This window comes from Bos indicus x Bos taurus, chromosome 20, assembly GCF_003369695.1.
Source record: "Bos indicus x Bos taurus breed Angus x Brahman F1 hybrid chromosome 20, Bos_hybrid_MaternalHap_v2.0, whole genome shotgun sequence".
Taxonomy (NCBI): domain Eukaryota; kingdom Metazoa; phylum Chordata; class Mammalia; order Artiodactyla; family Bovidae; genus Bos; species Bos indicus x Bos taurus.
Window position 1 is genome coordinate 2,657,913 of NC_040095.1, and position 23,402 is coordinate 2,681,314.

A 23,402-nucleotide genomic window follows, 5' to 3' on the forward strand; every position below is an offset into this window, starting at 1 on the left:
GGAAAGGCTACCCACTCCAGTATTCTGGCCTGGGAATTCCAGGGACTGTATAGTCCATGGGGTCGCAAAGAGTCGGACACGACTGAGCAGCTTCCAGGTCCATCCATGTTGCTGTAAATGGCACAATTTCATTCTTTTTTGTGGTTGAGATATTCTGTTGGTATGGCAAACCACTTTAGTATTCTTGCCTTGAGAATCCCATGAACAGTATGAAAAGTCAAAACGATATGCCACTGAAAGATGGTCCCCAGGTCAGTAGGTGCCCAGTATGCTCCTGGAGAAGAGTAGAAAAATAATTCCAGAAAGAATGGAGAGATGGAGCCAAAGCAAAAACAGCACCCAGTTGTGGATGTGACTGGTGATGGAAGTAAAGTCTGATGCTGTAAAGAACAATATTACATAGGAACCTGGAATGTTAGGTCCATGAATCATGGTAAATTGGAAGTCAAACAGAAGATGATGGCAAGAGTAACATCGACATTTTAGGAATGAGTGAACTGAAGTGGACTGGAATGGGCAAATTTAACTCAGATGACCATTATATCTACTACTGTGGGCAAGAATCCCTTAGGAGAAATGGAGTAGCCCTCATAGTCAACAAAAGAGTCTGAAATACAGTACTTGGATGCAGTCTCAAAAATGACAGAATGATCTCTGTTCGTTTCCAAGGCAAACCATTCAATATCACAGTAATCCAAGTCTGTATCCCAATCAGTAATGCTGAAGAATCTGAAGTTGAATGGTTCTGTGAAGACCTACAAGACCTAGAACTAACACCCCAACAGGTTGTCTTCTTAGTTATAGGGAACTGGAATGCAAAAGATAGAGATACCTGGAATAACAGGCAAATTTGGCTTTGGAGTACAACATGAAGCAGGGCAAAGACTAATAGAGTTTTGTCAAGAGAATGCACTGGTCATAGCAAACACCCTCTTCCAACAACACAAGAGAAGACTCTACACATGGATATCACCAGATGGTCAAAATCAGAATCAGAATGATTATATTCTTTGTAGCCAAAGATGGAGAAGCCCTATACAGTCAGCAAAAACAAGACCAGGAGCTGACTATGGCTCAGATCATGAACTCCTTATTGCAAAATTCAGATTTCAAGGAAGTAGGGAAAACCACTAGACCATACAGGTACGATCTAAATCAAATCCCATACGATTATACAGTAGAAGTGACAAATTCCAGGGATTAGATCTGATAGACAGAGTGCCTGAAGAACTATGGACAGAGGTTCAAGACCATCCCCAAGAAAAAGAAATGCAAAAAGGCAAAATGGTTGTCTGAGGAGGCCTTACAAATAGCTGAGAAAAGAGGAGAAGCTAAAGGCAAAAGAGAAAAGGAAAGGTATACCCATTTGAATGCAGAGTTCCAGAGATTAGCAGGGAGAGATAAGAAAGCCTTCCTTGGTGATCAGTGCAAAGAAGTAGAAGAAAACAATAGAATGGGAAAGACTAGAGATCTCTTCAAGAAAATTAGAGATACCAAGGGAACATTTCATGGAAAGATACACACAATAAAGGACCAAAACGGTATGGACCTAACAGAAGCAGAAGATATTAAAGAGGTGGCAAGAATACACAGAAGAACTGTACAAAAAAGATCTTTATGACCCAGATAATCACAATGGTATATTCACTCACCAGGAGCCAGACATTTTGGAATGCAAAGTCAAGTGGGCCTTAGGAAGCATCACTATGACCAAAACTAGTGTAGGTGATGGAATTCCAGCTGAGCTATTTCAAATCCTAAAAGATGATGCTGTGAAAACGCTGCACTCAATATGCCAGCAAATTTGGAAAACTCAGCAGTGGCCAGGACTGGAAAAGGTCAGTTTTCATTCCAATCTCAAAGAAAGGCAATGCCAAAGAATGCTCAAACTACCGCATGATTGCACTCATCTCACACGCTAGCAAAGCAATGCTCAAAATTCTCCAAGCCAGGCTTCAACAGTATGTGAACCGTAAACTTCCAGATCTTCAAACTGGATTTAGAAAAGGCAGAGGAACCAGAGATCAAATTGCCAACATACTTTGGATCATCAAAAAAGCAAGAGTTCCAAAAAAACATCTACTTCTGCTTTATTGACTATGCCAACGCCTTTGACTCTGTGGATCACAACAAACTGGAAAATTCTTAAAGAGATGGGAATACCAGAGCACCTGACCTGCCTCCTAAGAAATCTATATGCAGGTCAAGAAGCAACAGAACTGGACATGGAACAACAGACTGGTTCCAAATCAGCAAAGGATATGTCAAGGCTGTATGTTGTCACCCTGCTTATTTAACTTCTATGCAGAGCGCATCATGCAAAATGCTGGGCTGGATGAAGCACAAGCTGGAATCAATTTTCCGGGACAAGTATCAATAACCTCAGATATGCAGATGATACCACCCTTATGGCAGAAAGCGAAGAACTAAAGAGCCTCTTGATGAAGGTGAAAAAGGAGAATGAGAAATCTGACTTAAAACTCAGCATTCAGAAAACTAAGATCATGGCTTCTGGTCTCATCACTTTATGGCAAATAGATGGGGAAACAGTGGAAACAGTGACAGTGTTTATTTTGGGGGGCTCCAAAAATCACTGCAGATGGTAACTTCAGCCATGAAATTAAAAGACGCTTACTCCTTGGAAGGAAAGTTATGATCAACCTAGACAGCACATTAAAAAACAGAGACATTACTTTGCCAACCAAGGTCCGTCTAGTCGAAGCTATGGCTCTTCCAGTAGTCATGTATGGAAGTAAGAGTTGGACTATAAAGAAAGCTGAGTGCTGAAGAATTGATGCCTTTTGAACTGTGGTGTTGGAGAAGACTTGAGAGTTGAACTTCAAGGAGATCCAACCAGTCGATCCTAAAGGAAATCAATCCTGAATATTCATTGGAAGGACTGATGTTGAAGCTGAAACTCCAATACTTTGGCCACCTGATGCAAAGAACTGACTCATTGGAAAAGACCCTGACACTGGGAAAGATTGAAGGCGGGAGGAGAACAGGACAACAGAGAATAAGATGGTTACATGGCATCACCAACTCAATGGACATGAGTTTGAGCAAGCTCCAGGATTTGGTGATGGACAGGGAAGCCTGGAGCGCTGCAGTCCATGGGGTTGCAAGGAGTCGGACATAACAGAGTGGCTGAACTGATGCATGTGTTTGTGTGTGTACCACATCTTCCTGATTCATTCTTCTGTTCGTGAACACTTAAGTTTATTCCATATCTTGGCAGTTGTAAATCATGCTGTGAACGTTGCGGTTCATGTAGCTTTTCAAATTAGTGTTTATAGGTTTTTTGGATATGTATCCTGGTTTTTGCTGGGTCATATGGTTCTATTTTAGTTTTTTGAGGAACCTCCCTACTGTTACCAAAGTGGCTACACTACTTTACCACCAACAGTGTATGAGGCCTCCCTTTTCTCCACATTTTTGCCAATATTTGTTATTTGTGTTCTTTCTGATGCTAAGCACAATGAATTATTCCTTGTATCTGTAACATAGAATCTGCAACATGATAGCTGGCTATAAGTAACATGGGGTTAAGTCATAGTTCCTGAGAATCATGCCAGGGTTCACCTGCAGCTCAATGAGTCATTAGTTTAGAAGACCCACACCAGTGTGTATTTATATCTTTTTTATATAGATGGAGCCATTGAAATTGTTACAGTCTGAAAAATAATGTAAATTGACATAATGTCTGCAGCTTGTACCTGGTAGTTCCCCTCAACCATCTCTTTACCTTCATTTGGCATCTCCTCCTTGCTGTCCATTTACCAGTCATACTGATCTTTTAGTGCCTTGAGATGATTACTCTCTCTTCTGGACCCCAGGAAATGCTGTTTTCTTTTTCTGGACTGTTTTCTGTTTCATATGACTGGTCCTTTCTGGTCACTGTAGATATTACCACTTTAAGCATGCCTTCTTAAACTCCTTGAATTAGGCAAGTCCCCCTCTGTACTTCTTTTCCATCACAGAACAATCAATTTAAATTTAAATAATTTAGAGCTAGGAGATTTGCCTTTTTTTCAACACTGTAACCCCTAGTAAGTAGAAGTAACTCAGTAAGCATTTATTGACTTGATGAGTACATGCATGATATTTGCATCTCTTATTTCCTGTGATTAACATATTTGTCTTATTTTTTTCCCACTTAAGTAAAATGCTAATTTTTTTTCTTCTCAAGAGTTTGGCTGAATTGGAAGCGTTGTGTACTCATCTCTACATAGGGACTGATCTTACACAAAGAATAGAGGCTGAGAAAGCACTCCTGGAACTTATTGACAGCCCAGAATGTCTCAGCAAGTGTCAACTTTTATTAGAACAAGGAACAGTAAGTATTTGATAATAGCAATTAACAATGAAAGATCGGTAGGTATATGTCAGTGTTAATCAATGCATGTAGGTTAGCAGTGTCGGTTAACTGATAGGTATTACTACATGTCTTTTTACTATGGTTTATTTGACTGTCAAAGAATTGGAATGCCTAGAAAGAATATTTAAGAAAGATCCCAGGAGGTAGAAATAGCATGAATCGAAATACTTGCTTGATTCCTCTTGGTCCCCTTTTAAGTCTTCTATCAGTGGTAAAAGTTGTATTTTAAAAAGTTGGAATTAAAAAAAGTCTAGGTGGAAGAAGCAGATTGTAATTAACTCTGAAATGTGAAAGAATGATTCAGAGGAATGCTGATTACTTCTTGTCTTCCTGTATTATGCAGTTTCATATCCATTCATTCAGCATCATTTAGCAAATATTTAATTGTAAAAGCAGGCATTGTACTACCTACTTGCTTTATCCACATGCATTAAAGTAACTCATAGTTTATCTGAGAAGGCATAGATATTTAAATAAAGAGCTGTGGAGTGATATGATAAGCACTATAGTAAGAGGTTGTAGAGCAGAGGTTGGAAAAAAGCAGACTTTTTCTGTAAAGGGCCAGATTGTAAATATTTTAGTCTTTGTGGACCAAGATGAAAAATCAAGGATGTTTTGTAAATATGCCTATCAGAAGAGAGAAAAAAATTTCCATGAAGTTTTATTGATGAAATTTAAAATAATTATAATTGAGTACAGTTTTTTGTAGTGTAAGTCTACTGATGAAAAGAATTGAATTATTCTTTTAGCCATAACATTTTGCTTAATTGATGTTCAGAGTTGATATTTCCTGTCATTAGCATTGATTTTAAATGTTCATATGTTAATACTTATTTGTAAAGAGATTTTACAAATTTCATCTTTAAAAATGTCTTTTCACACAGATAGATACTGCCAAGTATTGATATCACTTTATGAGCATATGATTTTAATTAAGCATATTCATCACTTAGATGGCATGTATAAAACTGCATTAAAATTTCTCTTGATATTTGCCTTTTAGGATGTGATTATATTCTAAGTTAATCACTTGCAGTTGAAGGTTAGGTGAAGGTGCCTGAATTGCTCAGTTAAATGGATTTTGAAATTTGCTTTGCACTTATATCAAGGCCTGAAAAATGTGCTGTTTCAAACATAGTTTGAACTCAGAAAATATACTCAGGAATAGAGATTTGGCTACTTGTTTTAACATTTGACAGTGTGGAAAGTATATAAAACAGCTTGATATTATTTGTGATTTAATCAGTGTTAGTTGTTATTAGAATGACTCTTGCATTTTAAGTTTCATATTAGTACTAAGCACTATTTGCCTTTTATACAATTTTGTAATGTTAGGTTGAATTCATTAAGAGACTTTTATCAAGTTTGCAGCGAAAACTAATTGCAAAAGCCATTTAATGTTTAACAGTAGTGAATTAAGATGGTTCTTCTCATTCAGAAAATTTTCAGTCTTAGTCCTGAGCCAAAAACAAAAAATTGCAGTAAGACTTCACCACTGCCAGGCTACTCAACTACTGTATGTAGGGCAAGTCAGAATTTTAAGCTTCTGTTTCCGATAGAAATTGTCAGAACTGAAGATGAATTCATGAAAGTGAGTTAAATCCGCTGTTACTACCATTGATTCATTAACACATGATAGATTCAAATCTTTACTGCTGCTGCTGCTAAGTCTTTACTACAAAATATCTGCCGATGACAATAAGATGAATAACCAGACTCTAGACGCTTACGTTTTTACAAGCTTTGTAAATTTGTCCAACTAAGCCTTTTCTGTTCCATATATTTTTACCACTGGTTGTGACACATTTTAGCAACCACTTTAGGTTGTACAAATTAGTATTTTCTCAGCTTCTTTGAAAATATTCTGCCCAGTAGTTTCATGCAGAGTCTTCATGAAGGTTAATTCTTTAGTCCCTTCAAACTTAGCATTGGGTTCTGGAATAAGCAGATCATATTGGTAACAGTATGAGCTGCACATGTTGATAACATCTGTTAACTCATAAAGAGCTAAGGAGAGCCTCCAAATCTTTCACCTGGTTTGAAATTGAATTTTGATGTTGCTCTGTTGTTTTCAACTGTCCGGGCCTTATTCTCATTGAAAGGCAAGTAGTCTGAAATTCATTTTTTCTGCATATGTAACTTTGGCTACTGAAAATAATGGTGATTTAATTAACTCTTTGACGGTAAGTGGCTTTTCTTACTTGGCTAACAAGCCATTTCAAAACCTAACTTTGGTTGTAGTCTTTATTTTTTTGTGGAGAAATTTCAGTGTTATATATATTCTGTTTAAAATTTTCTCCTTTTTCTGACTTGATTCCCTGTGAGTTAGGAATATTGGCAGGAGTACCCAGTCTGATATTGTCAGCATATATTGTATTCTTTTAGGACAGCTATAGTCCCATTGCATAAAAAGCACATTGCTTTGCTCTCTAATTCAATAACAAAATAATCCACATTTCGCTGTGCCTTCAAAGTTAGACATTTGAAGTCTACTCCTATCTTTTCTTGTTTTGACATGACAGATATGTGCTGGTAATAATAAAAGGTACATGTCATGTCGTGCTGATACTCATGGTACTTTATATTTTGTGAGAGTTAGTAAGTACATCATAGAAGTTTATAGTGCATTGAGCAGCGGTAGAAGGCAACGAGTGCCATATACTGTTTTATATGGCACATACACTCCCGCATATTTGACTCTGCTGTCATAGTCTGAAAGCAGACATAGACAATATGTACATGAGTGAGTGTGGCTATGTTCTATTGAATTTTGTTTATGGATTGAAATTTAGATGTCATGTAATTTTCATATGTCACAAAATAGTATGAATATTATTATTTTTATTTTTTGCCAACTGTTTAAAATAGTAAAAACCATTCATAGCTCATGGGCCTTGCAAGAACAGACAGGATTTGATCCACAGGGCTTAGTTTGCTGACCTCTGGTCTAGAGAATAAAAAAGAAAGGACTGTCTTTACAAGAGATTGCTGCGGGTATAGTGAATAACTGAACAGGCTTTTGAAAGCTTGAGTGCACGCAATTGGTGGCCAGAGTGAATACAGCCAATATGGATCTGAAGGAGGGGAGAGGTCAGGATAGGAAAGACGTTGAAAGGAACTGTAAGAGGGTTGTTCTGGACAGAGGATAGTGAAGAGAAGAACCAGATGAATTTGAAGAGATAATCAGAGGCCAGATTATGCAGTACTGTGTAGACATGATAAGTGTATTTTGTTTGAACTTGCTCATTATCTTTTTTTTTCCCCTCTAAACTGCTTGCTGTTTGCAAAGGCTTCCTCAGCTACCCTTATGAGGGATTTTTTGTTCGTGTGTGTATGTATGTCTGTGTTATATTTTATCTTTTGTAGATCTGCCAATTTGGAAAACCATAAAAATAACCAATATGCTTAGGAAAAGTTCCTATCATAGTATATGATAATAATAAATAAAATATATTTCTTTACAGACATCCTATGCTCAACTCCTTGCAGCAACTTGTCTTTCAAAACTTGTTAGCCGAGTCAGTCCTTTGCCAGTTGAACAGAGAATAGATATCAGTAAGTGGTTTATTATGCTTTTTAAAATCATATTGCACTTTAAAAATAACTTCTTTTAAATATACTCAACTGTTAACAGACTTGCAAGTTATTCTGTCATTTTTAAAGATGAGTAGTCAAGTCTCCTTTACACATGTGGTGATGAATGATGATGTGTAATACAAAAATGTGTCATCAAAAAAGCATCTGTTTAGTTTGATAATAAATAATAAGAAGTAGCATTTTATTGTCTGTGCCAGGGGCCCCAAAGCCCTGGATTGCAGATCCACACTGATTCTCAACCTGTTAGGAACCCAGTCACACAGCAGGAGGTGAATGGCAGACAGGCAAGCAAAGCTTCACCTGCTGCTCCCCACTTGGATTACTGCCTGAACCATCCCTCTCACCACCAGCACACCGTGGAAAAATTGTCTTCCATGAAACTGGTCCCTGGTGACAAAGGATGGGGATCAATCGTCTGTACCATATACTAAGATTTGCACTATCTCGTTTTATTTACCAAACTTCTGAGATGTGCACTATTGTTATCCTCATTTTATAAATGAGGAAATTTCATTTGATAGGCTCTATAATGTACCCAAGATCACACAGCTAGAAGAAATAGAGCTGATTCAAACTTACACAGTTTGTGTGGAGTCCATGCTCTTAGCGATTGTCTTAACTTCATATACAACTAGATGATGGGAAAAGCCTACTCTCTATTCTCAGAATACTGTATCAAAATCATGTGGGATGCATATAAAATTGAAAGACGTTTCCTTCTTACTAGGGAAATAATGTGTTTAGGGAGAACAGTGCTTGAAACTTAGTGTAGTTGGAAAATTGATTCTATGATATACCAATATGTTTTTCAAAGGTAAGATATTAAAAAGATTTTAAGTGTGTGTTTGTTTTTTGTGTGGACAAAGCTCTAATAGTTGAGGTATGGGGTTTTTTTTTTTGGTTATCTTTTTCATATTGGAAGTAGACTGTTGACTCATTCTACTCTCTAGCCTCAAGGTTCACATAGTTCATGTTTGTGTAACAGAAAAATTATAGTATTATGTATGATGGTTCTTTTAAGCTCAGTTTTTGAATGATCAAATCCCACGATGATTCATCATTTGTCTTATATGTTTGATATTTCTCTTTAAGTACCTAAGAACAGAGGGGAACTTCTTCAACTTGATAAAGAACATCTACCCAAAAACCTATGGGCTGAAGACTGTCTAGAGAATTTATCCATTCTCTCATGGAGTTGTGTGTTTAAGAAAGCAAAAGAGAAATCTGCAATTTAAAAAATAAGTCAAATGTTATAAACCTGTCATAACGTGATTTTGTTTAACTTTTTACACATACACAAACATATTTTAGGTAGACTTTCTTTTGGAGCACTGTTAGCTTCACAGAAAAATTGAACAAAAAGTACAAAGAATTCCTGTATACCTCTTTGGTCCTGTACCTGTATAGCCTCCCTCAGTATTAGCATCCACCATTATTAGCATCCTGCACCAGAGTGGGTACCTTCGTTACAGCTGCTATAACCTACATTGATACATCATTATCACCCAAATTCCGTAGTTTACATTAGAGTTCATTGTTGGTGTTGTATCGTCTGTGGGGTTGGATAAATATGTAAATGACACATAGCCTCCATTACTGTATTATATATAGTATTTTACTACCCTAAAACGCCTGTGTTCCAACTATTCATCTCTCCCTTCCTTCTAACTCCTGGCAACCACTGATTTTATTCTTTCCGTAGTTTTGCCTTTTTAGAATGTCATATAGTTGAAATTATGTGTGTAACCTTTTCAGATTGGCATCTTTTACTTATTAATATGCATTTAAGGTTCTCCATGTTTTCTCATGGCTTAGTAGATCATTTCTTTTTAATACTGACTGACATGTCATTGTCTGAATGCACCATGGATTATCTGCTCACCTACCACAGTTTATCAGTTCACCTGTTGAAGTACACCTTGATTTCTTCCAAGTTTTGGCAATTATGAATAAAACTGCTATAAAGCAGGTTTTTGTGTATATATAAGTTCTCACCTCATTTGGGTAAATACTAAGAAGAGTGCTGGATTGTATGTATGATAAGAGTATGTTTAGATTTATAAGAAATCACCAAACTGCCTTCCAAAGGGGCTGTACCAGTTTTACATTCTTATTAGTGGTGAGAATTCCATGCTCCCACATACTTGCTACATTCGGCGTTTTCAGTGTTGTGGATTTTGACCATTCTTATATGGCTTGCTAATAAAATGTCATGTTGAATGTCTTTTCATATGCTTATTTGTCATCTGTATATTTTCTTTGATGAGGTGTCTAAATCTTTTGCCTATTTTTAAGTCAGGTTGCTTTCTTATTGTTGAGTTTTAAGAGTTCCTTGTGTATTTTTTTTAATTTAATTTTATTTATTTATTTTTTTTGTTTGTTTTTTGTTTTTTATTTTATTTTTAAACTTTACATAATTGTATTAGTTTTGCCAAATATCAAAATGAATCCGCCACAGGTATACCTGTGTTCCCCATCCTGAACCCTCCTCCCTCCTCCCTCCCCATACCCTCCCTCTGGGTTGTCCCAGTGCACCAGCCCCAAACATCCAGTATCGTGCATCGAACCTGGACTGGTGACTCGTTTGATACATGATATTATACATGTTTCAATGCCATTCTCCCAAATCTCCCCACCCTCTCCCTCTCCCACAGAGTCCATAAGACTGATCTATACATCAGTGTCTCCTTTGCTGTCTCGTACAGAGGGTTATTGTTACCATCTTTCTAAATTCCATGTATATGCGTTAGTATACTGTATTGGTGTTTTTCTTTCTTGTAAATAGTCCTTTATCAGGTCTTTTGCAAAGATTTCCCCCCAGTTTGTGGGTTGTCTTCTCATTCCTTTGGTCAGAAGCTTTTAATTTTAATGAAGTCCACATTATCAATTATTTTTTAATGTTATTTGTAAAATGTCATCACTAAACCTAAGGTCACCTATATTTTATTCCTTTTATCTTCTAGGAGTTTGTATAGTTTTGCATTTTATGTTTAGAGTTGTGATCCATTTTTAATTAATTTTTGTGAAAAGTGAAGGTTTTGTGTTTAGATTTTTTTTTTTTTTCGCATGTGGAGGTCCATTTCTGCTACCATTTGTTGAAAAGACTCTCTTTACTCCATTTTATCACCTTTGCTCCTTTGTCAAAGATCAGTTGAATGTATGTGGGTCTATTTCTGGGCTCTCTCTTCTGCTCTATTGATCTATTTGTTCTTTCACAAGTACCACACAGTCTTGATTACTGTAGCTTTATAAAAATAAGTCTTAAAGTTAGGTAGTGTCAGACCTCCATTTGTTTTTCTCCTTTAGTATTGTGTTGGCTCTTCTGGGTCTTTTGCCTCTTATATAAACATTAGAATCAATTTGTCAATATCCAAATTGCTTGGATTTTTATTGGAATTGCAATTGAATCTATAGATCAGTTTGGGAAGAACTGACATCTTGACAGCATTGAGTCTTCCTATTCATGAACATGGGATATTTCTTCATTTATTTAGTTCTTTCATTTTATTCATTAGCTGTGTTTTTTTTCTATAAATGTTCTTTATGAAGTTGAGAAAGTTCCCCCTCTGTTCCTCCTGTTTGCTGAAAGTTTTTTTTTTTGTCATGAATGTCTGTTGGATTTTTTTTAAATCTTATTTTATATCTATTATGATCATGTGCTATTTCTTCTTTAGCCCATTGATATGATGGATTACATTAATTGATTTTCAGATGTTGAACAATGCTTGCATACCTAGGATACATGCCACTTGGTTGTTATTATAAAACTCTTTTTATGCATTGTTGAATTGCTTTGCCAGTAATTTGTTGAGGATTTTTGTTTCTATATTGATAAGAGATATTTTGCTCAACTATAAGTTTTCTTGTCTTGTTTTTGTCTACTTTTGGTATTAAGGTAATGTTGGCCTTATAGAATGAGTTAGAAGGAATTCCCTCTGCTTCTTTTTGTCCTGGAAGAGATTGTAGAGAATTAGTAGAATTTCTTTCTTAAATATTTGGTAGAATTCATCAGTGAACCCATCCAGGCCTGGTGTTTTCTGTTTTGGAAGGTTATTAATTATTGACTCAATTTAATAGATATGGGCCTATTCAAATTGTTTCTTTCACTTATATTTTTTAAGTGGATACTTAAAAGTGTACTTATTAAGAATGAGTGTACTCAAAAGAAATTTGGAAAAAAGAGAAAAGTAGAAACCTGTAACACAGTTTCAAGCAACAAATGATGTGTTTCCTTTATGAGTTTCTTGGTTTGACTTAACTACTCCTGCTCCCTCAAGTAGATTGAAATGTTATGACCGGTCTGACATGTGTAGTAGAATAATTGGCATGTCAGTTAAAATGGAAAATGTGAAGGTTGCCTCAAAGTCACATTGCCTTTCTTACATCAGCTCCAAATTTTTCAGTCTTTCATGATATGGTCCCAGACTTCCATTGTTTAACTCTATTGCCTGTTCTCTGTGTTCAGGACACTATTTTCTGCCTTTATCAGTATAATTTACAATATCTTACTATTGCTCATCAATTAAAATACCGTTTCTTCTCAGCTTGGCCACAAAGTCGTTTCTTGAGCTTCACACTGGTGGATCATCCTCATAGTCTTGTGTCTTCGTTGGTATTAGCCTGTTAGGTGTACCAGAGGTATTTTTCCAGAACCATGGTATTTCTGCCTTGGTGCGTTTTCTTAGTTTTCTCTAGCCTGGAATGTTATCCTTTTAATCTTCTTTTCAAATAAAACTGTTAGTCCCTCAGTCATGTCTGACTCTTTGTGATCGCTTCCTCAGGGGATCTTCCTGACCCAGGGATTGAACCCAAGTTTCCTGCACTGCAGGCAGATTCTTTACCATCTAAACCACCAGGAAAGCCTCCCCCAAAAATGTTAGTTGCTCATTCGTGTCTGACTCTTTGCGACCCCATAGACTTCTCTGTCAGTGGGTTTCTCCAGGCAATAATACTGGAGTGGGTAACTATTCCCTTCTCCAGGGGATCTTCCCACCCTGGGGATAGAACCTGCCTGGCAGACATGTCCTTTACCATCTGAGCCACCAGGTCAATCCTTAAATAAAAATGTAGCTTAGTTTAATTACCTATATAAATCAATCAGTTCTCCTTCTCTTTCTCCCTCCTTTATTCAATCCCTACCTCTCTCTTTTCTTCCTTGCTAACTTCCCTTCAAACAGCTTTATTGAAGTATAATTTACATATCATAAAGTTGATTTAAGTGTACAATTTTTTATTTTTGGTAAATTTACAGATTTGTGTAAACATTTCCATCATACCCCCAAAATGCCCATACTCATTGACAGTTAGTCCTGCTCCCATACCACCAACCTCTAAGATGTTTTCTGCCTGTATAACGTTCACCTTTTGTGGATATTTCATGTAAATCTTACCATGTGTAGTTTTTTTACATCTGACTTCTTTCACTTAACAAAATGTTTTTGAGGTTCATCCATGTTGTAGTATGTGTTGATATTTCATTTTTAGTTATAGAATAATACTCCCTTGTATAGATATGTGATGTCCTGTTATCGTTTCGCCATTTGATGGACATTTGGGTAGTTTTTGCTTTTTTGACCACAATGAGTAATGCTACCATGAACATTGACACACGTTTTGTGTGTGGACATGTTTTCATTTCTCTTGAATAGATACCTGGGAGTGCAATCGCTGGGTCGTAGGTAGGTTTATTCTTAGCTTTTAAAGAACCTGCACTACTGTGGTTCAAAGTGCCTGTACCATTTCGTGTTTTTACCAGCAGTGTGTGAAGGTTGCAGTTTTCCCACCTCTTCACCTCCTAAATCTTACCTTGATCCTCTCTTCATAGTTTCTTTCTGTGTGTATTCTCTCTCAAAATACTTCTTAAGCTAGCTCTTGAGCTCAAATGTTTGTGTTCACAGTATCTGGAATTGTTCTCTTAAAGCATTTGGAGTTAATATTGAGGTATTTATATTCTCTTCACCTTTTCCCTGAAATAACATGCTAGCCTTTTGGACCAAAGTCCAAAGAGATTCTGAATCTCAAAGTCCAAAGTATCAAGAGATTGAGTCTTTCCCCTTTCTTTTATAATCTTTTTGCGTGTTTTTTAATAGACTTTGTGGCATATTTTTTACTTGACTTCAATTAATCAGTCAAAAATATTTCATATTAAATTTCTATAATGTGTAATACTGAAAGTATCAGCTGAATGATCATAAAGTGTGACTACAAGTTTGGACTTAGTAGAGTTTTTTTTTAATTTATTTGTTTATTTTAATTGGAGTCTAATTACTTTACAGTTTTGTGGTGGTTTTGCCATACATTGACGTGAATCAGCCATGGGTGTACATGTCTATATGATTTGGCTGGTATTTGAAAACAACAAACAGAAACTCAAACCAGAACAACCTGGCCTCTATGACAAGTTGTTTCACCTCTTTGACTTTCATATTTTTTGCTAAGAAACAGAATAATAATAGCAATATCTTCACGTTGTTGTGAGAGCTACATAAAGCTTTTTTCAGCTCTTTTAATTTTAACTTGTTTCATAAATGCTAAGTGTTGTTGTTATTATCATATGGGCATTTGACATGCAAAGAGCCTCTAGTGCATAGCTTTCCAACTTTCTATTAACTTTTGTCTGGGAATTTTTCCAGCTGTTTGTTTCATTCTCCCATGTGTATTTCTGAACATTTCATTTTCTTCTTGGTATGACTTTTCCTTATTATCTTCGGCTGCTGCTGATGAGATTGCTGTTGTTTTGCTTGATTGTTATCATTGGCACTTGCTTATTAAACTGGAATACTATTATAAATCATGTATTGGGTTGGCCAAAAAGTTCATTCAGTTAGTTATTCACTATAGTTCTTGGTGATAATGAAAAACGTATCTTTTATTTTTACTTAAAATCAAACAGACTTTTCCAATAATAAGCATAACATGAGAATATGTGAAACATTCAACTAACATAACAGAAATAGAGTCTATTAAATTTTTTTTTTTTTGCCTTGGATAGTAAACGTATTAGCTGGTATCTTTTCTCAAGGTGTTTGGGAGTGGTGCTTGTTGATACCTACCTTAAATGTGAAACTTGGTTTGTCTCCCATTTGGTTTTATTATTTTTGAAATTACCTTGCCAGTGGTTACTGCTACTAACATATGGTTTCCTTATGTCCCTTCCAGGTTAAAATTTTTCAGGATATTAAAAATAAAACTAATAGAAGTAAATAAGTCGATTTTCTTTTATATTCAGATGGCTGTATCATTTTCTCAAGTTTTGTCGTGGAAATAAAAAATTATATGTAATGAAGTTTAAAAGAACCATATTGTTTTAATCCATAGGAGAAACAGTTTAATGCTAGGAAAATCTGTCTTTTAATCTAATTTGTGTAAGTGTGTGATTTTAATGTTAATAAAAATTAAGGTTGAAATGTGCCAGTTGTGAGAAATTTTTTTTCTTATGTCACAATTCTCATCATAATTGTCAAGAACAGCTGTTGAAAGTGTTCTCAAATTTTGGAGTTGTTTCCATTAAAGCTATTTTTAGTTAAATAGTGAAGTATTTACTTTTTCTTCACTCTTTTCCCAAATTGTATGCTGGCCTTTGAGGCCAAAGAAGAAGTGGAATCTTTTCCTTTTATAACATTTTTTTCTTCTGTTTTTCTGTTAGACTTTATGGCCTATTTTTGCCTAAGTTACTCCTCCATCGTAGCTGGAATTTGCTACCCACTGTTAATTATTTTGGTGTATAAACTTTATTCTAGGCTTTATTATTCTGTTCATACATTCTATAACTTACATACTTATTTTATTGCATTGTTTTATATGTACTTTTTCTGTCACTTAAACAGCCAGATAGTGTGTGGTCAGTCTTGCTATAACATGACATACGTATTCCTAAAAGTGACTGCCGTGCAGTGTCATGTAGTAAAAACCACTGAGCTTATTAAGAGAAATGGGGTTATAGAAATAAAATTGGAACATTTTGTCAGTGACACATAAAAAAGGATAGAAGTCAAAAGGCATAGTAGAGTTTACACATGTTAAATGACTAAGAAATACTAAATAGTAGAATAAAGATGGGGTTTTATCTTGAAGAAGACTGAAGTTTGTCGAAGTGGGCTTACAAAGGGTTGCAATTTGTGAGTTATTACAAAGTGGTAGAAGGAAGGTGATCTGATATAGGATGGAAAATTATGAAACCAAGAGGGATGAGTGAATTTGGTAACACACGAGATGAACTGAGAAAGCTAGTAGATACATGCATTTTGAGTATGGCTTGGTTTATTTGACTTGGTTGCAGTCTTCTATATTCATCTAGTGTTTTTTTTTTTTCTAAATGAAATTATGCAAAAACAAAAATGACATCTGCATTATACTCATACTGTCTCCTAATATATCAGTTGAATTGGAACAAATTTGCTTTATACAGATAAGCCTTATAGGAAAACTGACTATGTGAGCAAGTACATATCTTGGAGAAAGGAATTAACTTTTTGTCAAAGAATGGGTCATCACTGCCTGTTTTTAGATGATTCATAATATGTTACTGAAAAGTCCAAATGATGAAAGAATATTTTTTTATTTTTACAGGAAACTACATTCTTAATTATGTGGCATCACAACCCAAGCTGGCTCCGTTTGTTATACAAGCTTTAATTCAAGTCATAGCTAAAATCACTAAATCAGGGTGGTTTGAAGTTCAGAAAGACCGATTTGTCTTCAGAGAAATTATTGCTGATGTGAAGACGTTTCTTCAGGTAAGAAGGCCTTATTACATTATAAGAACAAAAGTAATTTTTGTTTGTTTGTTTGAAAAACTGCTTTTCTTAAAGCTGTATAGTTTGTTTTGTGGCTACTAGAACGATATTAATTATGATTTATTATTTATCCTCTGGAGCCTGTATTTTTTATTGCCAGGAAAAGAGGATCATGTTGTATTAACTTCCAAACCTGAAGAATGCAAATTATGTTTTGTAGTTTCAAAAATACATGTTGTCATTTCTAACTGTGTGAGTCTGTGTATTGCATATATGCACACGTGTATATTTTCATGTATTTTATCTAACTTAATGCTTATTACATCTCTTTGAAGGGAATTACATTTTATAAATGAGAAACTGAGGCTTAGAAAAGTTAGGTAATTTGTATAGGGTTGCATAGTGACCTTGTAAAGCATGGTGATAGTACTTCAGCAGGTTTTCTAACTTAAGACACATTAAAAATTTTTTTATCTTATACCATGTTGAGTCATACTAGTTTCTCAAGAATGTTTTTAACCTAAATGACTGAAATTATAACATACACAAGTTCAGGTATTTGGGCTGGAAAAAAAAAGGAAAGAAAAGCCGTGCTGTGTTGTGCTTAGTGGCTCAGTCGTGTCTGATTCTTTGTGACCCCGTGGACTGTAGCCCACTAGGCTCCTCTGTCCATGGGGATTCTCCAGGCAAGAATACTGGAGTGTGTAGCCTATCCCTTCTGCAGGGGATCTTCCCAACCCAGGAATTGAACCAGGGTTTCCTGCATTGCAGTTGGATTCTTTACCAGCTGAGCTATCAGGGAAGCCCAAATAAAAGCTAGGGAACACTAATTTAAATTGTTCCAGTGATTCCATTTGCCATTCCACACAGTATGTTCCAGAGTTTGATATGGGGAACTTAAATCTGCTCTTTTGTGTTCCTCTGTGCCTCTTAGGATGACCATCATGCCCTGTTTGGTATGATTCAGATACTTAAAGATAGTTTGTTCAGTTTAGTTGCTCAGTCGTGTCCGACTCTGCGACCACGTGGACTGCAGCATGCCAGGCCTCCCTGTCCATCATCAATCTCAGAGTTTACTCAAACTCATGTCCTTTGAGTCAGTGATGCCATCCAACCATATCATCCTCTGTTGTCCCCTTCTCCTCTCGCCTTCAATCTTTCCTAGCATCAGGGCCTTTTCCAATGAGTCAGTTCTTTGCATCAGGTGGCCAAAGTATGGAGTTTCAGCTTCAACATCAGTCCTTCCAATGTATATTCAGGACTGATTTCCTTTAGGATTGACTGGTTGGATCTCCTTGCAGTCCAAGAAACTCTCAAGAGTCTTCTCCAACACCATAGTTCAAAAGCATCAATTCTTCAGCACTCAGCTTGCTTTATAGTCCAACTCTCACATCCATACATACTGGAAAAACCATAGCCTTTTTGTTGGCAAAGTAATGTCTCTGCTTTTTAATGTGCTGTCTAGGTTGGTCATAACTTTTCTTCCAAGGAGTAAGCGTCTTTTAATTTCATGGCTGCAGTCACCATCTGCAGTGATTTTTGGAGCCCCAAAAAATAAAATCTGACACTGTTTCCACTGTTTCCCCATCTATTTGCCATGAAGTGATGGGACCACATGCCATGATCTTCATTTTCTGAAAGTTGAGTTTTAAGCCAACTCTTTCACTGTCCTCTTTCACTTTCATCAAGAGGCTCTTTAGTTCTTCTTTGCTTTCTGCCATAAGGGTGGTGTCATCTGCATATCTGACGTTATTGGGATTTCTCCCAGCAGTCTTAATTCCAGCTTGTGCTTCATCCAGCCCAGCATTTCTCATGATGTGCTCTGAATGTAACTTAAATAAGCAGGGTGACAATATACAGCCTTGACATACTCCTTTCCTGATTTGGAACCAGTCTGTTATTCCATGTCCATTTCTAACTGTTGCTTCCTGACGTGCATACAGGTTTCTTAAGAGGCAGGTCAGGTGGTCTGGTATTCCCATCTCTTTAAGAATTTCCCAGTGTTTGTTGTGATTTAAAGATAACATACTTTTAAATATGTGGGTTTCCTAGGTGGCACTAGTGATAAAGATCCTGCCTGCCAATTCAGGAGACATAAGAGACATGGGTTTGATCCCTGGGTCAGTAAAATTGCCTGGAGAAGGACATGGCGACCCACTCCATTATTCTGGCCTGGAGAATCCCATGGACAGAGGTGCCTGATGGGGTACAGTCCATAAGGTTGCAAAGAGTCAGACATGGCTGAGGTAACCTAGCACACACACACTTTTTCATGTAAATTTTATCCCTGATCGCAAGAAAAGTACTTTAGCTGGTGTTACTGAAGAAGTGGTCTGTTATAAATCTCAAGGAAAAACTGGCAGTTTGGATTGAGAGATGTTTGGTGTTGGCTTATTGGCAATTAGAGGCAATTTGGACTTTCCGAGATGTTATTGCTTATACAGTAACTGTCAAATTTAGTCACTATGTAAGGTGTAATTCCATCGTACATTGTAATACTAGAAACCCCAGAATATCAAACTCTAGACTGTACTGCTTCTCTTTTATTCATGTTGTTGAAGTCCTGGTTAACAAATATTTGATTATCTAAAACATCAGTGGAGTAAGTGTATTTTTAGCCCTGAGGAGATCTGCTCTAGGACAGAGGAATAGTTTATTCAGTAACACATGTGTTTCTCACTTCATAGTTGTACATATAATTTTGACTAATGCAGTAGCACCCCTCTCTTGTCATTTACTAAGATTGTACACAGTTCTTCAGCAGTCATTAGTGTAAACAAGAATAGACTTTACATTTCTTTTAAAATAAAGAATGAACTGAATGAAATTAAATCATTCTTGTTGGCTAGCAATTTTTAAGCTCCCTTTTCAGTGGCTGGTAAGTTGAGCTTATTGCATTGGGCTTTAGTGTGCTTTTATCAGTTTTGGAAGGCCAGAAGAAACAGAAAATGTTTTATCTTCAAAGTTTATTATAGTATCACCAAAAAAACACTTGCTTTCTGGGTATTATGACCTCACTTAACCTGGAGTCATGAGAAAGACAATTGACTTAATGTTTTGATACTCCAAAATGATACCCCATGGTTCCTTTGGGTATTAACAGCTTCTTTGAATTTTGTACTAAAAATTATTTTAGGTTTGTGAAATTTTTAATGGCCTGAAATTTTGTACGTCTTTTTTCTCTGTTGTAACCTTCTTGCTGCCATACTTTTAACATTTCCGTCCCTCCGTTCTACGTGTGTATCCAGGAGATAATACTGTCGTCTAGGACAGTGCTATTCAGATTGCTGGTCCACAGTGAGATAAGGAGTTTATGTCAGAATAAATATGTCAGTAAATCAACATGATCCTTACCTCATTGAGAGAGACTTGCTATGAAAAAAGTGCCAGCTGAACTACACAGTGTACTTAGTGACTATCTGTTTTATATTCTGGTGCAAATTCTTTTGTCATGAACCAGTATCAAACCATTCTCAGATCAGAATCTAGTTTGCAGACTACCGGTAGATTCATGGGCCAACAGTTGTAACCAACTGTTGGGAATGACACTTTAAGGAGCAGTGGCCTGGTTTACAAAGGAGATGGATGCTTCTGTAGTGAGATCTGTAGTCGAGTTCATAGAGTTAAGATTGTCCTAAAGGGCCATAAAGAATTAATGCAAAAATTAAAGATGTTTCCTTTATTTTCTTATTCTGAGATAATTTGAATTTAATTATACCTACCCAGTGTTAGTGAAATTCTGTAATAGAAGGAATGACCAGCTATAAAATTAAGACTTGAAAAGGATCTGTATTGCTTTTTAAAATTATTACACAGTAATTGGATGTTACATTGTTATTCTCATACTCCAGTATGATTTTGCAGTTGGGTAATTTGTTAGTAATATCCATATAAAATCTGAATTTTGATTTGAAGGAAGTTATTGAAATTAAATTGGAAACTGATTATATTAAAACATCATACTATATTGAAAGTCATGTATTTATTTACCGAGTGCATTGGACAGTTCACATGCCTTCATTATAGATCCGTATGTAAATGAATACATGTACACTATTAAATAAAATTAAAAGGGCCTAAGTGACCTTACCTGATATTAGGTCAAGGGATTTAAATTAATTTCTAAGCTATTTATTAATTATTTATTGAATGCATCTATCTCAGTAACCTTCAAGCAAATTTATAGAGCTAAAAATGGTTTTTTGTTCCTTATTTGTAGTCTTAGGAAAATGAAACTCTTGTATTAATATTTTGAGGTTTAGTTTATTGTAAGTCACGCATGCTGAAGATATTTTATAGAATGTATGCAATTCTAAGTTTTTTCCCACTCAACTATATATCTACATGTATCCTTCAAAGAATGAACATGAAATTATTTTTATCTGTGGACCTCATATTGATTTTTCTATATATTTTAATAAATAAGAAAATGTGATGTTTCATAATTTAATTACTTGTAAATATTAACTGGTTTATGCATTAAGAACCAATCATGTGTCTCCATTTAGGCTAAACTTGTTTTTTTTTTTCCAAAGGGTGCTATGGAACACTGCATAATAGGAGTTATAATCCTTTCAGAATTGACTCAGGAAATGAACCTGGTAAGCCTTTCCATCTAATGGTGACATGAAGTTTGCTAAGTAATGCTGTTTCTTTGATGTAAAACTTTGTATTGTATAAAACTCTGAATAAGCAAGTCTTTTTTTTGGGGGGGTGTATTTTCTTGTTGGGATAATTAAGTGTTGGAACACTTTTATTGTTACTGAAAATAATAACAACAAGTAAAGTACTACAAAGAACAGGAAATTAGACATGGTCCTCTATGGCAGTTGGATAATTGTTCTTTTATATTCCATGTATATAGTAATATATTAATCATACAAATAAATTGTATGCAAAAGTGAAACAAGCCTTTATTCCCTTACAAATAAAAGACAAGCAGTTTGGTGAATTGATTTCTCAATAATGGATACACAGCTGCTGCTGCTGCTGCTAAATCACTTCAGTCGTGTCCGACTCTGTGCAACCCCATAGACAGCAGCCCACCACGCTCCCCGTCTTTGGGATTTTCCAGGCAAGAACACTGGAGTGGGTTGCCTTTTCCTTCTCCAATGCACGAAAGTGAAAAGTGAAAGTGAAGTCGCTCAGTCGTGTCTGACTCTTTGTGACCCCGTGGACTGCAGCCCACCAGGCTCCTCCATCCATGGGATTTTCCAGGCAAGAGTACTGGAGTGGGGTGCCATTGCCTTCTCCAGGATACACAGCAGGACTCATCAAAAAACAGGCTACTTGGCACTCACTTACTAGCTTCAGTTTTCACCCTGTAAAAGCAGAATTTGCAGAAGCTACACTTCCCCCACCAGTGCCTTTATGAGCTCAGCAGTTGAGCACATCCTCACCTGTTTTTGTTTGCTTTTGTATTTAACATGGTTCCAAACAGAACAAAAGGAGGAGATGAGTTTTATATGGAATAATGTTATAATAGAGGGAAATGTAGTGTTTATATTTAAGAATTTATATAAGTGTTTATATTTAAGAAGTACAGCTGGCATACATTATGTTAGTTTCAGGTGTAAAATACAGTGATTTGATGTATGTGTGTGTGTATATATATATATATATATATATATATGAATTGCTGATCACCACTTAAGTCTGGTAAGCATCTGTTGCCATACAAAGCTATTAAAATATTATTGACTATTCCTCATGCTGTACATTATATCCCTGAGACTTATTTAATTACTCGAAGTTTGTACCTCTTAATCCTCTTTACCTATTTATCCAACTCCCATACCCCATCTCTGGCAACCACCACTTTGTTCTCTGTGTCTATGAGTCTTTCTGCTTTGTTTTCTAAATTCCCCATGTAAGTGGAATCATAGAATATTTGTCTTTCTCTGTCTGACTTATTTCACTTAGCATAATACCCTCTAGGTCTACCCATGTTACTGCATACAACATGATTTCATTCTTTTTAAATGGCTGGGTAATATTCCATTGTGATGTATATATGCCACATACTATTTATTCATTGATCTATTAATAAACACTTCCATATCTTGGCTATTGTAACTCATGTTTTCTTTGGATAAATACCCAGAAGTGGAATTGCTGGATCATATGGTAGTTCTATTTTTAATTTTTTGAGGACCCTCCGTATTGTTTTCCATAGTGGCCGTGTTAGTTAACATTCCCACCAATAAGACAAGGGTTCCCCTTTTTTCACATCCTTGCCAACACTTGTTATCTGTTGTCTATGTAATAATAGCCATTCTGAGAAATGTGAGGTGATATCTCATTGTGGTTTTGACTTGCATTTCCCTGAAGATTAGTGATGTTGAACATCTTCTCATATGTCTGTTGGCCATCTGTATGTCTTCCTTGGAAAAATATCTTTTCATGTACTCAGCCTATTTTTTATTCAGATTGTTTTTTGGTACTGAAGGTAGGGAAGTTTTTAGCAATTATGGCTTCAAGTGTGTTATGTGCTCTTTTCTTTCTGTCTTCTCCATCTGGGGCCCCTATAATAATGCAAATGTTAATATAGTTGTGGTTGTCTTAGAGGTCCCTTAAACTATTTCATTTTTTAAAAAATTCTTTTTTCTTTTAACTCTTCCACTTGGGTTGTTTCCACTACTCTGACTTCCAGATTGCTCATCCATTCTTTTGCTTCCTCTAATCTGCTGTTG

The 23,402-nt window shown here is 35.9% G+C and overlaps 1 protein-coding gene across 6 annotated transcripts in view; it reads left to right on the plus strand.

The window, feature by feature from the left end:
• The window catches only part of RANBP17 (RAN binding protein 17), a 375,933-nt gene that overhangs the window by 10,047 nt on the left and 342,484 nt on the right, over window positions 1-23,402 (plus strand). For 5 of the 6 annotated variants that reach the window (XR_003507255.1, XM_027520587.1, XM_027520586.1 and 2 more), the window contains exons 2-5: window positions 4,190-4,336; window positions 7,843-7,933; window positions 16,544-16,710; window positions 21,246-21,311. Coding sequence is in view for 5 of the 6 variants with exons in the window: in XM_027520587.1 (XP_027376388.1) it covers window positions 4,190-4,336; window positions 7,843-7,933; window positions 16,544-16,710; window positions 21,246-21,311 (471 nt within the window). In the remaining variant the exon portion in view is untranslated. Of the gene's footprint in view, window positions 1-4,189; window positions 4,337-7,842; window positions 7,934-16,543; window positions 16,711-21,245; window positions 21,312-23,402 lie in introns of those variants that run through there. The other variant, XM_027520585.1, reaches the window with a different exon arrangement.